General features: G+C 56.9%; 1 protein-coding gene across 1 annotated transcript; it reads right to left on the bottom strand.

The window, feature by feature from the left end:
- Positions 1–7,664: 7,664 nt before the first annotated feature.
- On the bottom strand, positions 7,665–10,490 carry KLHDC7A (kelch domain containing 7A). Its single transcript, XM_036396353.1, has one exon. It carries the CDS (start codon positions 10,351–10,353, stop codon positions 7,744–7,746), a length of 2,610 nt encoding a protein of 869 aa, XP_036252246.1. The 5' UTR covers positions 10,354–10,490; the 3' UTR covers positions 7,665–7,743.
- Positions 10,491–11,243: the final 753 nt, after the last annotated feature.

The following is an 11,243-nucleotide window of genomic DNA, read 5'->3' as shown; positions in this document are numbered from 1 at the left end:
TTTCCAGGGGGTCAGAGCTGGATACGGATCCCAAGGGAACCCCATGGGGTGAAGAGAAATGGGAGAAATGATCCCATGGGAAAAGGTTCCTTTGGTTTCTCCGGGCTGTAAAAACTTCCCTGATCCCAGATTTCTGCAATTCCCAGAAATCCAGAATTTGCTGGAATTCCCACTTTCCCCTCTTGCTTTCCTTTCCCTGTCCTGCAGGAATTTGGGATAAAACCTGGACTGAGCCCTTCCCATGGAGAAAAAACCCGGCACAGCCTGGATAAATCCCTAAAATTCCAATATCCCCCAAGTGTGGCCTCCGGGCAATTCAGGAATCCCAATTTTCTCCTTTCTGAGGTGATTTTTCCTAAGGCTGCTGGAATTCCCGCTTTTCCTTCCCCCTTTGGCATTCCCTGGGCACGGAGCTGCTCCCAGAGGGATCCAGCAGGATCCTCATGCGTGGATTCCTCGGGATGAGCCCAGATGGACCCAGGGGAAGTTCAATGGAAAACCTCCAGGAAAATCTGGGAAAACCAGGAATAAATCCCATTTTTCCTTGAAAATTCCGGGAATTCCTTTGAATTTCTTTGAATTCCCATTTCTTTGGCTGCTCCTTATTCATTCCCTAAGCTCCCTTTTCCTTGGGAATTCCTATTCCTTGACTTCAACTGATTTCAAAACCATGGAATTTTTTTCCATGCCTGCTTTGCCCCGTTAGGGTGAGGAGAACCAGGAATTAAAGGATTCCAGGATTCCTGGGAATAAAAATATTTTGGGGAAAAATGGCATCTGGGTGGATCCCAGGGAGGAGCAGGAGGAGAATTCCCACTTTTCCCTGGATGTTCCCTCATTCCCAAAACGCTTTTGGGCAGCTGAGAGGGAGAAGGAGCAGAAATTGGGAAAAAAATCCAAAATTATGGCATTTCCAACCTTTTCCCTATGGAAATGGGGCATGAAATGAGCAGAATGAGGATCCTGCTCCGTGTCCATGTGGGAATGAGGGATTTGCTGGGATGAGGAGCTGGGAATTCCCACATTCCTGCCATTTTTGGGAATTTTACATCCCAGCTGAGCCCCAAAGATGTTTTGTTCTTTCCAAGTTTTTTTTTCTGGGAAGCATCCAAGTCTTTGCCAGAATTTTTTCCAGGGATAAAACATGATCTTTGCTGGGATGAAAAGTCTTGGAAAAACCCTGGGTGTAATTTAGGAATAAAAATTCCGGGAAGATCCAAGCTGCAAATAAAGCAGACAAAAACCGCTGGAAAAGCCAAAGGAAAAAAAAAAAAAAAAGTTGGGAATAATGCTGGGAAACTGGGAATAAATTCCGTTTTTCCATGTTTTCAACCGGGAGCCCCTAGATGGCAGCAACGCCCCGGGAAAAAGCTCGGGGAAAAGGAATTTTGAGGATTTCGGAAGTTTGAGGAAAGGGAATTTTGCGGCTCCGTTGGGCTCAGCTTCCATCGAAAATTCCCGAATTTTAAAATTCCTGCGGATTCCGGTGCTCCTGGATTTTTCCTCCTCTCCTTATTCCCGGATTTTTCCCATTTTAGGGAAAATCCTCCATTGGAATCCCAAAATTCTGGATCGAGATAACCCCAAATTCTGTTTTAGGGTCCCTGTGATCTTCAGGAAATTCCTGGGATTCTTCATCCCCTTCTCCAGCCCGTTTGGAAAATCTGGATCCACCAGGAAAGGAGAATCCCAGAATTCCATCCTCATTCTCCAGCTCCAAAATTCCCAGTGTGCGAAAAAAACCCTGGAATTCCGTTAGAACACCCGGGCCTGGGAGGATTTCTATGGAATTTCTCCAGGATTGGGATTTCCAGCGCCGCTGCTTTAGGGAAGCAAAACCCGGGAAGTCACATCCCAGCGCAGGAAATTCTCCTCAAAAAGCAGGACAGACCCTAAATCCCAAAAATTTTTGGGATGGAGATATCCCAAAAAAGGAGGACAGATCCCTAATCCATGGAGATGCTCCCCAAAAAGCAGGAGAGGTCCCAGGGAGATATCCCAAAAAAGGAGGACAGACCCCTAATCCATGGAGATGCTCCCCAAAAAGCAGGAGAGGTCCCAGTCCCATGGAGATGATTGGGATGGGAACCCCACATGGATAGGGCTGGAACGGTTTGGGAATGACGTGGGAATGGGGATTGGGGTGGGAATCCCACACAGATCAGCTGGAAATCCAATGGAAATTATCCCAATTCCAATTTTTCCAATTCCAGTGGAAATTATCCCAACGCCAATGGAAATTATTCCAGTTCCAATGAAATTATCCCAATTTCAATGAGGTGGGTGTGGGAATGGGATTGGGATGGGAATCCCACATGGATGCAGCTGGAATGGCGTGGGAATTAAGGGAATTGTGGATTTTTATGGATCCCATCCCAGGGGGCTGGAGGTCTCCAGGCGAAAACTCCTTGGAAATCCCAATCCCAATTTTCCCCTCCAGGCAGGGCCTGCTGTGGGTTTCAGATTCCAAGGGAATCTCAGATTCCCTCGGGATCCCTCAGGGACAATCCCCTCTCCTCACTGGCTCCCAATTCCCAAGGATTCCAGGCATTATTCCAGGAATTTCTCTGGACTGGACCATTCCCGGTCCCTGTGCGGTTCTGGAATTCCTGGAGGATGGAGATAGGAATTCCTGGATTCCCTGGATTCTGGCGTCACCTGCAGATTCCGGTTGGATTTCGGGAAGAGTTTCTCCTTCCAGAGGGTTCAGGGCTGACATGGCTGCCCACGGAATGGGAACATTCCCAAGGCTCCTGGAGCCCCGGGAGCATTTGGAAATGCGGAATTTTGGGATCTCTGAGCAGGGCCTGGAGCTGGATTGGATCCCTGGGGGTCAAATATTGGTTATTCCAGGATCCTTTGGGATACTCCTCGATCCTTTGGGAACACCTCATCCCATTCCCATCCTGCTGCCGTTCCAGTGGGATTTGGGATCAGGGATAACAATCCCAGGGGTGGCTCCGGCTCTGGGATTGGGATGAAGCTCCAGGAGTGCGATGAGGGGACTCCAGCAGTGCCTGGGGATCCCTGACCTTTCCCAGCCCTTTCCCAGCCCTTTTCCAGAGCCCCAGCTCCCCCTGGAATTCCGACGGAGCTCCCGGAGCCAGCTCAGCTTTTCTTCCGCTCCCTGGGCCCGGCTCTGCTGACGCTTCCCGGGAGCGAATCCAGGGAAAACAGAGCAGAAGGGAAGGAGCTGAGGAAGCAGGACTGGGGAAAAGCTGGGAAGCAGAAATGGTCGGAATGCCGAGGTGGCTCTGGATGCCCGGGGTGTGCTGGGAATTCTGCTGGAGCTGAGAAAATGATCCCAGAATGAACTTCAGTCCCTGGATCTGGGGGTGGGAACAGGGAGAGATCCCTGAATTCCAGGGATTCCCAGAATTTCTGGAGTCCCAGCTGCTGGAGAGTCCCTGCAACTCCAAGGATTCCTGGATTTTCAGGAGTCTCTGCTGCTGGAGAGTCCCTGCAACTCCTGGGATTTCCAAATTCTCAGGAGCCCCAGCGGCAATTCCAGGGATTCATGGATTTTCAGGAGCCCCAGCTGCAACTCCAGGGATTCCCAGATTTTCAGGAGCCCCAGCTGCTGTCCCTGGTAGATCCAGGAGTTCTCCCTGTTCCCATCCATGGATCCCAAGATTCCAGGGAAAATCCCACAGGATCCATGGTGACCTCTGGTTATTCATCCTTGGATACTTCCAGAAAGATCCATGGGGAAGGTGTGGAGTTTATTGGGATGCACCACGTGCATTCCCAACCCCTTTCCCTGGAAATTGTGGCAGCTTTTCCAACCTTTCCATGAAAATCCAGGACATCCCAATGAAAAGGAAGGACCAAACCTTTGGGATTTGGGAGCAGGGAATGAACCAAATCCTTTGGGATCTGGGAGAGGAAGAACCAAACCTTTGGGATTTGGGAACAGTGAACTAATCAAACCTCCTGGATTTGGGATCAGGGAACGATCCAAACCTTTGGAATTTGGAAGAGAAGGAGCCAAACCCTTGGGATCTGGGAACAGGGAAAGAACCAAACCTTCAGGATTTGGGAGATTTCCAGAGACTCCTCCCTGAGCTGGGTTTGGGAACAGGGAATGAACCAAACCTTCGGGATTTGGGAGCAGGGAACAAACCAAACCTTTGGGATTTGGGAGAGAAGGAACCAAACCTTTGGGATTTGGGAGCAGGGGGTGAAACAAGTCTTCAGGATTGGGGAGCAACGAATGAACCAAACCTTTGGAATTGGGGAGCAGGGAAATAATCAAACCTCCTGGATTTGGGATCAGGGCACAATCCAAACCTTTGGGATTTGGGAACAGGGAAAGAACCAAACCTTTGGGACTTAGGAGACTTCCAGAGGCTCTTCCCCGCACTGGGTTTGGGAGCAGGGAATGAACCAAACCTTCGGGATTTGGGAGACTTCCAGAGGCTCCAGAGCAGGGAAAGAACCATACTTTTGGGATCTGGGAGCAGGGCAAGAACCAAAACTTTGGGATTTGGGAGTAGGGAACCAACCAAACTTTTGGGATTTGGGATCAGGGAGTGAAACAAGTCTTCAGGATTGGGGAGCATGGAATGAACCAAACCTTTGGGATTTGGGAGGAGAAAACAAATCAAACCTCCTGGATTTGGGATCAGGGATCGATGCAAACCTTTGGGGTTTGGGAGCAGGGAATGAACCAAACCTTTGGAATCTGGGAGCAGGGAGTGAAACCTCCCAGTGTAAGCCTGAGTTTGGATTTGTCCTTTTCCCTTTATTTTCCCTTTCCCTCATCCCAAAGTCATTCCCACACACTCCCGGCCTGTGTGTCCTTCCCGGCAGGACAAGGCCGGGATGTCCCAGGCATTTTTAATCTCCCAAATGCTTCCCAAAATTAATCTTGGAGAGTGCAGGAGCGGGGGGGGCAGCGCTGCCCGCGCCCCGTCCTTGGCGCTCATCCCTGGGGAACGCGGGCTCGGCGGGCAGGAAGGGGTTAAAGGGAAGGTGAAACACGAAACGGCGCCGGCAGCAAGGCGGGATCTGGGAAAGCTTTCCTGGGATGGAAAACAATCCAATGTCCTCTGGAAGGGCTCCAGGGCCGCGCTCGCACCCACCGGGAGCTCTCCTCTGCAGCGGTCACGGGGAAAGGGCAAAAATCGGGATTTGGGATGGGGACGGGAAGGGTCCGCGCGTTCCAAGGGGCTGGAAAGCTCCAACACCGGGAATTCGCCGTGGGAAAAGCAGAAATGTGGGGGAGCGCGAGCGAGAGGAGCAAGGAGTTAAATAATGATGGGGAAAATAAGGAGGATTTGGGATTCACGGAATTTCTGGGTTGAAACATCCCAAAAAAAAAAAAAAAAAAAAATATTCTGGGATGAGCGAGGTGGGAATTCCAGCCCGGCAGCAGCGGGATGATCCCTCTGGAATGGCCCCGGGGTGGGAGAAGGAACCTGGAGTTGGACAAGGGATCAAACCTTCAGGATTTGGGAGCTGGGAACCAACCAAATCTTTGGGATTTGGGAGCGGGGAAAGGACCAAAACTTCGGGATTTGGGAGAGAATGAACCAAACCTTTGGGATTTGGGAGCATGGAATGAACCAAACCTTCGGGATTTGGGAGAGAAGGAACCAAACTTTCAGGGTTTGGGAGCAGGGAAAGGACAAAACCTCTGGGATTTTGGAGCAGGGAGTGAAACCTCCAGGTCTGAGTCTGGGTTTGGATTTGTCCTTTTCCCTTTATTTCCCCCCTCCCCTGCCCCGGGGCCATCCCAGAGGGATCATCCCGCCTGGAATTGCCGCCTCCCATCTCCCAGAGTCTCTTTTTTGGGATGTTTCAGCTGGGAAATTCCGTGAATCCCAAAAATCCTCGTGCTCCGACGTATTCCTGCATTTCCCATGACAGGGAGGGGTCCTTCACCCACCCCCACCCGCAGAAGCAGTCTGGGCAGGTTTGCTAATTAACGCAGCCCTGGGTTAATTAATTACCGCGGCCCCAGGCTCATTAATTAACGCAGCCTCCCAAGGTTCCCTGCCCTCCGTCCGGAGGCTCCAGGCAGTGCCAGGAATCCTTCCGGGAGCGCTTTGGGAGAGAATCTTAACCCAGGCTCTCCTAAACCGCTCCGAGCAGCCGCGAAATTCCCTAAAAAACCTGGAATTCCCATCCCTGGGAGTGTCCCAGGCCAGGCTGGAGCAGCCTGGGGTAGCGGGAGGTGGAACTGGGGGGGATTTAAGCTCCTTTCCCCCAGCCCCTCTGGAATTGTGGGATAACCAGTGATTTCCTGGGAAAGCTGGGAAAAGGGGATGAGGGGGTGTCTGAGCTGGGAAATGCTGGGAAAAGGGGATGAGGAAGTGTCTGAAGTGGGAAAAACTGGGAAAATGGGATGAGAGAGTGTCTGCTCCCAGAAAAGCTGGGAAAAGGGGATGAAGGAGCGTTTGAGCTGGGAAAGCTGGGAAAAGGGAGTGAGAGAGTATCTGCTCCTGGAAAACCTGGGAAAAGGGGATGAGGGAGTGTCTGAGCCGGGAAATGCTGGGAAAGGGGGATGAGGGAATGTCTGAGCTGGGAAATGCTGGGAAAATGGGATGAGAGAGGGTCTGCTCCCAGAAAAACTGGGGGAAAGGGATGAGGGAGTGTCTGAGCTGGGAAAAGCTGGGGGGGAAATGGGAATGAGAGAGCATCTGCTCCTGGGAAAGCTGGGCAAAGGGGATGAGGGAATGTCTGCAGGGGGAAAAGCTGGGAAAAGGGGATGGGGGAGCGTCTGAGCCGGGAGAACCTGGGAAAAGGGGATGAGGGAGCGCTGCTCCCTGCTCGCCTCCCCGGAGCTGCCGGCCGTGCCTAATTAGCGATGTCGAACAAGCAGCGCGCTCCTGCCTCCAATTAGGCTCGGCTTAAAACGAGGCGCGGGGTTCATTTCACCGAATGTTCGCTTTAATTTAGGCCCAGCTGTGCCTAAAGCCCCGGCGCCGCTTTACACAGAGATTAAACACAGACAACTGCGCTCTCAGGAGGAGGAGGAGGTGAGAAATAACGAGATAAGAGATAACGAGGCCAGCCCCGAACTCTTCCCAGCGTGAGTGAGGCGTCCCAGTGATGCCGGCGGAGCTTCAGCGACCGCCACCCTAAACCACTCCCCATCCGTGTCCGGGTCAATGTTCCCCACCTGGAGCCTAAATCAGGTCTAAATCGGGTCTAAATCGGGTCCCGACGGGCGCCCGGACAGCTGGAGCCCGCGGAGATCCGGGATTTGCTGCCGCCCAAACAAACACGGCCCTGTTTGACCTCCCCTGAGCAAACGAGTCCGCCCAGCTCCTCCCGGCTCTTCCTGGAGCCTCCTCCGGGCTGCGATTCCCGGCAGGGCCCGAGGGTTTGATCCCTTCCTCCAGCCTGGGGTGTAGGAAGAGGCTGGATCCAAGGCTTTGATCCCTTCCTGCATCCCAGAGAGTGGGAACAGGTCGGATCCAAGGGTCTGATCCCTTCCTGCATCCTGGGCAGTGGGAAGAGACCAGATTAAAGGATCTGATCCCTTTTTCTATCCCAGGAAGTGGGAAGAGGCTGGATCCAAGGGTTTGATCCCTTCCTCCAGCCCGGGCAGTGGGAAGAGGTCAGATCCAAGGGTCTGATCCTTTTCTCCATCCCAGAGAGTGGGAAGAGGCTGGATCCAAGGGTCTGATCCCTTCCTGCATCCCGGAGTGTTGGGAAGTAGTCGGGTCCATGGAGGGCCTGGATTGCACAGCCTGGGGGCTCCTTCTCCAGCTGCCACCGCTCCCTGGGGACCCCTCAGGGCCGGGGTGTCTCCGTGCCCCCCTCGGGCAGCACCAGGACCGCGGGCAGGAGGCTCCCGTGGGGCTCCGGGAAGGGCCGCAGCTCCTTGGCCCCGAAGCGCGGCGAGACGGGGTCGGCCAGGAAGCGGAGATGGAAACCGCGGCCGAGGCAGTGGACGAGGCCGCCCAGGGCGGCGCAGCGCAGCCCGGCCGGCTCGGGCAGGGGGCGGCTGCCACAGCGGTACCACAGCCTGGCGCTGGCGCTGCACCGCGACACGGCCACCTGGGTGCCACCGGCGCCGCGCCGCAGCTGGAAGCGGTACAGGAACCCGTGGGCGCTCACCAGCTCGGCCGTCCTGTCCTTGTCACCCACGGCCGGGCTGGTGGCCCAGCTGTCCCCGCGGGCGTCGTAGCGCAGCAGGAGCGAGCGCAGGGTGCCCCCGGTGACGTAAATGTCCCCGTCGCACGCGGCGGCCGCGTGGGCCACGGCGAAGGCGTCCCTGGGCAGGGCGGCGGCGAAGGCCCAGCGGTCGCGCCGGGGGTCGTAGCGCTCCACGGTGGCCAAGCACTCGCCCCCGATGGCGTAGAGGTGGCCGTCCAGGGCCACCAGCTGGCAGTGCGGCCGCGCCTGGCGCAGGGGACAGATGTCGCGCCAGCTGTCGCTCAGGGGGTCGTAGCAGAGCACGCGGCACGAGGGGCTCCGCGCCCGGCCTGTCCCCTCCCAGCCGGGCACCAGGAACAGGTAATTGAACATGGAGCACACGGCACAGCCCCGCCCGGCCACCTCGGCCGGCAGCTGGCACAGCTGGCACCAGCGGTCCCCGTCCTCGTCGTAGTAGCAGAGGCGGCCGCGGCGGTGGCCGGGCTCGGCCGGGGGGACATCGGCCACCACCAGGCGCGGCCGCCCGCGGCTCCGGAGCGCCGGGAGCAGCTCCCGCTCGCCGGCGTTGAGGCGGCCGTAGATGGATGGGGTGCGCAGCACCTGCAGGAGGTGGTTGCTCATCACCTGGAGGGCAGCATCCTGCAGGGCCCGCAGCTGCCGCGCCTTGGCTGCGCGCAGAACCTCGGAGCAGTTCCCCAGGTGCACCTGGCTGGGCAGTGACACCTGGGATGGCTCAGGAGCCGCAGCTGGAACCGCACCGGGCAGCGGGAGCTCGGGGCTGATCCCCAGGGTGCTGCTGGGAGAAGGTGGCTCTGGAGGGCTCTCCGTGCCCTCATGTGGAGCTGAGGAGGTGTCGGGATCAGAGATTTCCAAAGCTGGATTCTCCCCCTGGGTTCCGGAGCTCTGTGGCTCCGCCTGGCCCCGCTCCCCGTGACACCGGGGTGTCCCCGCAGGGACGAAGGGCAGGGATGTCCGCCTGGACACCGACTCGGAGGTGGACTGCACGAAGTAGTCGTAGACTTTGCCCCGCAGGCCAGGCCTGGGCAGGCTGTCCCTGTCCTGGTCCCGGCGCTCCGGGATGAAATTCTCCTCCACCTGGATCTTGGCCACCGAGGAGAAGCAGTGGGAGGTGTCCGAGCCCGCCTCGCTCGCCGTCAGCAGCAGCCCCAGGCTGGAGGTGACGCTGAGGGTCCGGACTGTCCCTGCGCTGCCCTCCCTGCTCCTCCCCGCTCCTGCAGCCGGATCCCGCTCCGTGCTCTGGGCGCATCCATCCCCCTCTGTCCGGGCGTCGGGAATCCCTGGGGAATGCCCGGAGCCCGGAGCAGCTGCGTCCCTCCCTGCGGGGCTGCCCCGGCCTCCGGCCACGGCCCCGGGGTCGTGAGAGCCCAGCTCGCTTCCCAGCGACATTCCCGGCTCACTTCCCACCTCCACTCCTGCCTTGCTTCCAAGGTCTCTTCCCAGCAAAATTACCGGCTCACTTCCCAGCAAAATTTCTGCCTTGCTTCCTGGCTCACTTCCCAGCTCTCTTCCCACCTCAATTCCTGCCTTACTTTCCAGCTTGCTTCCCGGTTCGCTTCCCAGCTCGATTCCTGACTTAATTCCCAATTTCTTTCCCAGCTTGTTTCCCAGCTCGTTTGTCTGCTCACTTCCCAACTCATTTACTGGCTTCATTATCAATTTGCTTCCTGGCTTTCTTCCTGGATTGTTTCCCGGCTTGATTCCCAGCCTGCTTCCCGACTTCCTTCCTGGCTGACTTCCCAGCTCGCTTCCCAGCTCTTTTCCCAGCTCACTTCCCGTCCTGCTCCCGGGATCTCTCCCCAGCTCAGCCCCTGCTTCACTTTCTGATTTAATTCCCAACTTCCATCCCAGTTTCCTTCCCCACTCCCTTTCCATCCCGGCCGGACCGAGCGGGGCTTTCCTGGGAATCAGCTCCGAACCCACCTCCTCTCCTTCCTCCTCCTCCTCCTCCTCATTCCTTGGAAAGCTCTGCTCCCCCCGGAGAGCCGCGGGCTGCATCCCGGGGCCATTCCCACGTTTGTCCCCCCCATCCCTCCTCCTCCTCAGAGCCCCATCCCCATCCCGGTTTTCCCGCTGCTCTCCCGGTGGGATTTTTCCCGGGGGAGGCGAGCGGTTCCTATAAAACCTGAAGGCCAGGGACAGGAGCAGCAGCGCGGCCGCCGACAGGAGCAGCTTCCCGGGCAGCGGCATCTCCGAGTGCCAGGCCGGGGGCACCCGCTGGGGCATTTTTCCATGCGGGAATGCCGAGGAGCCGATTAATGATTTGCCGGGAGAGGCCGGAGCGCGGCGGGCCGGGACAAGGTGACTTTGAGCGGGCAGAGCTGGCAGGAGGCTTCCGGAGGAGCCGCGAATGTTTGGGATGGGCTGGGCTCCAGGGAAAGGTGCAGCCCAGGGCCGGCTCTGTTGGCCTGGGAAACGGAGAGAGAGGCTCGGGGAAGGGCACCAAGGCAGGAAAAACATCCCCGGGGAGCTGCTGCTCCTCTGCGGTGCTTTAAAAAGGGTCGCGCAATGAAAAAAGAGGAAAAAGAAAAAAAGTTGTTGTGCCCAGCAAAGGCTCCTCATCCCTCGGTGCTCCCGGAAAAGGGAGGGAGCGGCAGCCGGGAGCCCTTTGGGCTGATGCCGAGCAGCTGCTCCGCGGCACGGCCGGGTGACGAATTCAGCAGCTGATTCAGTGATTAATTAATTCAGTGATTAATTAATTCAGCGGCCCTCGTTTGCCGCGCGCTGCCTAACGAGGGCTGACGGGAAAGAGCCCCGGAGCTTGTGGGGTCTCTCGGAGGCCGCCGTGGAAGAAGGAGGAGCTGGTGGAAAAGGAGCTGTGGGCGTCGGGAAGGGGGAAAATCCGGGAGCTGGGCAGGAAATCGGGGCTGGAGTTCAGCTGTGGGCACGAGGAGAGGAGCGAAGGGAGGAGTAAAAGCAGGGGGAAATTCGGGATGGGAAGGGATGGGAGTTGTCATTCCTGAGGGATGCTGCAGGAATCGGAGTCACCGTGGGGAAACTGAGGCACGGCAGGGGAAGGTGCTGGTGGTGGATCTACTCCTGGCCTGAATTCCGAAGATTTTGGGGAGTTTTTGTCCCCAAGACGATACGAGCGGGAGCACGGTGGGGTGGGGGGA

Source organism: Molothrus ater, chromosome 23 (assembly GCF_012460135.2).
Source record: "Molothrus ater isolate BHLD 08-10-18 breed brown headed cowbird chromosome 23, BPBGC_Mater_1.1, whole genome shotgun sequence".
Taxonomy (NCBI): Eukaryota; Metazoa; Chordata; class Aves; order Passeriformes; family Icteridae; genus Molothrus; species Molothrus ater.
The sequence above is the reverse complement of the archived record's forward strand: the minus strand, read 5'-3'. Positions and strand labels throughout refer to the sequence as shown.

Bases quoted from the DNA above. Each gene is read 5' to 3' on its own strand.
- KLHDC7A (XM_036396353.1), bottom strand. From the start codon at position 10,353: ATGCCCCAGCGGGTGCCCCCGGCCTGGCACTCGGAGATGCCGCTGCCC.